Consider the following 4778-nt stretch of genomic DNA (forward strand, 5'->3'; position numbering starts at 1 on the left):
AAAAAAAAAACCGACTTCAACTCTCATATAAAAAAATATTTATATATACAGGGTGTCCCAGAAGTAACGTGCCAAACTTTAGGGGAAGGTAGGTGGGCAGGTGAGCTCACTGATAAACAAAAAATTTTCAGGTAAAAGTGTCACCGTTTTTGAAATATTTACATTTTTTCGAATTTAAAAAAAATCGTGCCTTTTCATGTGTTTTCTTTAACTGCAACTACAAACCGGGCAATACTTAGTAAATTTTTTATGTAAAATACTTCCAGATAGTTGCCTCTCCATACTCAAATGCAATGTAGTTAAAATATATTAAGGAACCATCATAAAATTAGGACTATTTCTGGATTTTTATCTTTTTGATATTTTCTTCCCCAACTTTGACTATCTCGGGTGAAAAAAAAATGTACTGAGCTATAACTTTACATTACATAAAAAAATTGCTCATTTAATAATGATGAACTCTGCGCTTCAAGAGAGCTCGAAAGTAAAGACCTGACTTCAATAAAAAAGAAGTACAAAAGCACATACTTTAGTTTTTTGCGGTGCCAAGCAGCAATGGCTGAACTTTTAGAGCAACTTGCAAAGACTGAAAAAGAAAGTGAGTATATGTCTGGTCGCGAGCTCAATATTCATCTGCCTCCGTGTGATACGGATATATTCAAAGGGGATTACCTTTCATGGCCGTCATTTAGGGATATGTTTACGGCCATATATATCCTTAATAAGCGCCTGACCCCTGTTGAGAAGCTGTACCACCTTAGGCAAAAAACGCAAGGGGAGGCCAAAGAAATTGTACAAAGGTGTCAGTTGACCAATGATGGTTTTCAAACCGCTTGGAAAAATCTATGCGACAGATACGAAAACAAACGTATTCTGGTCAATAGTCAATTAAGGATTTTATTTAATTTGAAAGCAGTTGAGAGTGAATGCGGTAGCTCCATTAAGAAGCTGCAACGTGATATCAACAACTGCATCTCGGCGCTTCAATGTCACCAGATTGACATTTCCAGCTGGGATGCGATATTCACGTATCTGTGCTCGACAAAACTGCCAGAACATACACTGGCACTATGGGAGCAAACCATAGAGGAAAGAACGGAAGTATCAAAATGGGAGGACATGGATAATTTCTTATCAAGTAGGTTTCAGACCCTGGAGACAGTAAAGGGCATTAGGGAGAGCAAGCCAAATAAAGCCCCTAAGCCACAAAACATACGTCAGTCTTCAGAATGGACTCCAAAAAGGCTTGGCGCTTTCCAAGCCAGCGTGGAAAAACCCACTTGCAAAATGTGCCATAGCCATGAGTACAGGCTAAAAAGGTTTGACAAATTTCACAATTTAACACCACTAAAGCGGCTCGAATTTATTAAGAGCATCCACAGTTGCTTGAATTGCTTGTCAGCCGGACATACGGTCACTAAATGTACCAGTCCGTTTAATTGCAGTATGTGTCATTCAAGACATCACACGTTGCTGCATATGCAAGCAACTCAGCCAAAAGCAACAGCTCTTAATGCACCTCCAAGCCCGTCCGACGATATAGCCTCTACTTCTGAGCAAGCAAGAAGGCGAGAAGCTGCGAAAAAGAATAAAGCAGTTAATAAAGTTAATTCATGTCATGCAAACTCAAATAAAGGAGTACTATTAGGAACGGCACGGGTCAACATTCATCATAATGGTGTAAATTATTCAGCGAGAGCGCTCATTGATTCTGGTTCTGAGTGTTCTTTCATAACCGAAAGACTCAAACGAAGAATCAACCTGCCATCGAAACCCTTGCATGCCCAAGTTTCGGGCATCAATAATACAATATCTGCGCAGGTAAAAGAAGCGTGTGCTATTCATTTGCGATCTCCTACGGATCCGTTAATCAATATAAACACAACCGTATTAGTTTTGCAACAATTGACAGGGGATTTGCCGACTTGCCAAGTAAGCGCCATGATGCGGCAAGCATTCCCAGACTTGATTTTGGCGGACAAGAGATTCTTCGTCAACGAGCCCGTTGACCTCGTCTTAGGCGGAGACGTCTACCCCCAAATCATTTTAAGCGGGTTAAAGAAGAACATCCTAAATACACTTCTCGCCCAAGAAACCGTGTTCGGTTGGATACTGACTGGTCAAGCGGAATCATTGAATCCAACCAATAAAATAGTATCATTTTTTAATGAAGTTACTGTGGATAAACAGTTAACGGCCTTCTGGGAGCTAGAAGATATCCCCAAGAAAAGAAGTATGAATGCCGATGACATATATTGTGAAAGGCTTTTCAAAGCAACGACAAAGCGAAATGATGATGGGAAGTACATTGTCTCCTTACCCTTCAGGCAAGATTTTCCAAATAATGTTTGTCTAGGACCATCACTAAAAAGCGCTTGCTCTCAGTTCTACCGGAACGAGATGCGACTAGCAAAAAAACCTGTTCTTCAAACAGAGTACAACCGGGTTTTATGTGAATATGAAACATTAGGCCACATGTCAAAGATTACAACTAGCGTATCACCAGAATCAACCGACTGTTATTTCCTACCACATCATGCTGTGTTAAAGGAGGAGAGTGCCACAACAAAGGTCAGAGTGGTATTTAATGCATCATGCCCAACCGCCAACGGCATGAGTTTAAATGACGTCCTCCTTCCAGGTCCTGTACTTCAGGCCGATTTAACTATCCTCATACTCCGTTGGAGACTGTTCCAATACGTCTTCAACAGCGATATAGAGAAAATGTATCGGCAAATATTTGTAAATGAGAATCAAACGAAATATCAGCGCATAGTTTTTCGCACCTGCCCAAGAGAACCAATTAGCTTATACGAAATAAAAACGGTGACTTTTGGCATAAACTGTGCTCCTTATCTCGCGATAAGGACATTGCATCAACTAGCTGATGAGGTTGAGAGCTCTTTTCCAATCGCATCCGAAATTTTGCGAAAGTGTATGTACGTGGACGACGTACTTGCTGGAGGACACAGCATCGAATCAGCGATTAAAGCTCGAGAAGAAATACTACAGGTACTGGATTCAGCAGGGTTCCCGTTAAGAAAGTGGACTTCGAACTCCAGCAAAATACTTGAAGGTGTACCGAAATCTCATTTACTCACCGAAGATTTTCTAGAGTTTGAAGATACTAGTGCGGTAAAAGCACTTGGCATCAGATGGAATGCCAAATCTGACTACTTCTATTTCACAGCAAAACCAATAGAAAATCGTGACGTCATCACCAAAAGAGCGATACTTTCAGCTATCGCCAAACTGTTTGACCCGCTCGGTTGGCTCGCTCCAGTGGTTATTGTCGCCAAGATCATTATGCAAAATATTTGGTTGGAGGGAACTGGTTGGGACGAAACCGTGACTCCGACCACATTAGATCGTTGGCAGGCATTTATGCACGACTACATGGACATTAATACCATTCGCATACCAAGATGGGTCCATTTTACGCAAACAGATGACGCCGAAATACATGGATTCAGTGACGCTTCGGAGAAAGCATACGCGGCGACTGTTTTCTTAAGAGTGAAGACTGCGGAAAGAGTTTTTGTCAGCCTTCTAATGGCAAAAACGAGGGTAGCGCCCGTCAAAACAGTATCGTTACCCCGTTTAGAACTCTGCGGCGCAGTTTTGCTTTCGGAAACCTTAGAAGCAGTCGTCGAAAATCTGAGTCTTGGACATATGAAAATAAATCTCTGGACAGATTCGACAATAGTCCTAGCATGGATCCGGAAACCACCGTGTTCGTGGTCAACTTTCGTTGCTCACCGAATAATAAAAATTGTAGACAAGGTGGGAACCGACAACTGGCGTCATGTGGATTCGGCATCAAACCCAGCAGATCTGGCCAGTAGAGGACTCTCGGCTAGTGAACTAGTCAACAACTCCTTGTGGTGGCAGGGTCCTTCTTGGTTACAAGAAGACAAGTCAAAATGGCCAGCACAAGAAGCGAACTACGACACAATCATAGAGGAAAAAAGGGTGCAAGTTCACGCAACAACTAGCACAAATAACTTTGAAATTCTCGACAGATTTTCAGATTTCTCAAGAGCTTTGAGGGTCATCTCATATATTATGAGATTCTATCAAAGAACTCACCCCAGTACAAAATCTTCCTTTAGAGCGGAGTCTTCATTAATTTCGTCGGCCGAAATTAAAACAACGACACAACGCCTAATAACCATTTATCAACAACGACACTATAGAGAAGAATATGAACAATTGAAATCAGGTAAATCCATCGAGGCGAAAAGCGAGATTTTGCCCCTTAATCCATTCATCGACAAGGATGATGTAATGAGGACTGGTGGTCGTCTTGGCGCATCCCTTGACTTGGCCTATAGTGAGCGCCATCCAATTATTCTCCCATATGATTGCAGGTTAACTCGGCTTATTGTCCAGTTCGTCCATAAAATCTCCTTACACGGGGAAAACCAACTGATGCTACGTCTTATACGTACGCAATACTGGATCCCGCGAGTAAAAAATATGATACGGTCCATCATCCACAATTGTAAAATCTGCACGATCCACAGGAAACGGTCCCAAACCCAGCTTATGGGGAATCTTCCAACTGAACGCACTACATTTTCGCGTGCGTTCACGAACACCGGTGTAGATTTCGCGGGGCCTTTTGACATTAAAACCTACCGCGGTCGAGGATGTCGTCTGTCAAAAGGCTAGGTTTGTCTCTTCGTCTGTTTTTCGACTAAGGCCATCCACCTGGAAGCCACTAGTGACCTTAGTACTGCTTCTTTCCTAGCAGCATTTGCCAGATTTATTGCTAG

General features: G+C 42.1%; 1 protein-coding gene across 1 annotated transcript; it reads left to right on the forward strand.

The window, feature by feature from the left end:
• The first annotated feature begins 696 nt into the window (after window positions 1-696).
• On the forward strand, window positions 697-4403 carry LOC118753871. The gene is made up of 2 exons (XM_036488743.1): window positions 697-4284; window positions 4371-4403. The coding sequence occupies exons 1-2, from the start codon at window positions 697-699 to the stop codon at window positions 4401-4403; spliced, it is 3621 nt and encodes a 1206-aa protein (XP_036344636.1).
• The last annotated feature ends 375 nt before the right edge of the window (window positions 4404-4778 follow it).

The sequence above is a fragment of the Rhagoletis pomonella genome, unplaced genomic scaffold, assembly GCF_013731165.1.
Source record: "Rhagoletis pomonella isolate Grant_MI unplaced genomic scaffold, Rhpom_1.0 Rhpom_scaffold_02979, whole genome shotgun sequence".
NCBI lineage: Eukaryota > Metazoa > Arthropoda > Insecta > Diptera > Tephritidae > Rhagoletis > Rhagoletis pomonella.

Excerpts from the sequence above, each read along its gene's own strand:
- LOC118753871 (XM_036488743.1), top strand. The coding sequence starts at position 697 with ATGTTTACGGCCATATATATCCTTAATAAGCGCCTGACCCCTGTTGAG. Across the intron at positions 4,285-4,370 it reads CATTCATCGACAAGGATGAT|GTTAACTCGGCTTATTGTCC; the intron begins GTAATGAGGACT and ends ATATGATTGCAG.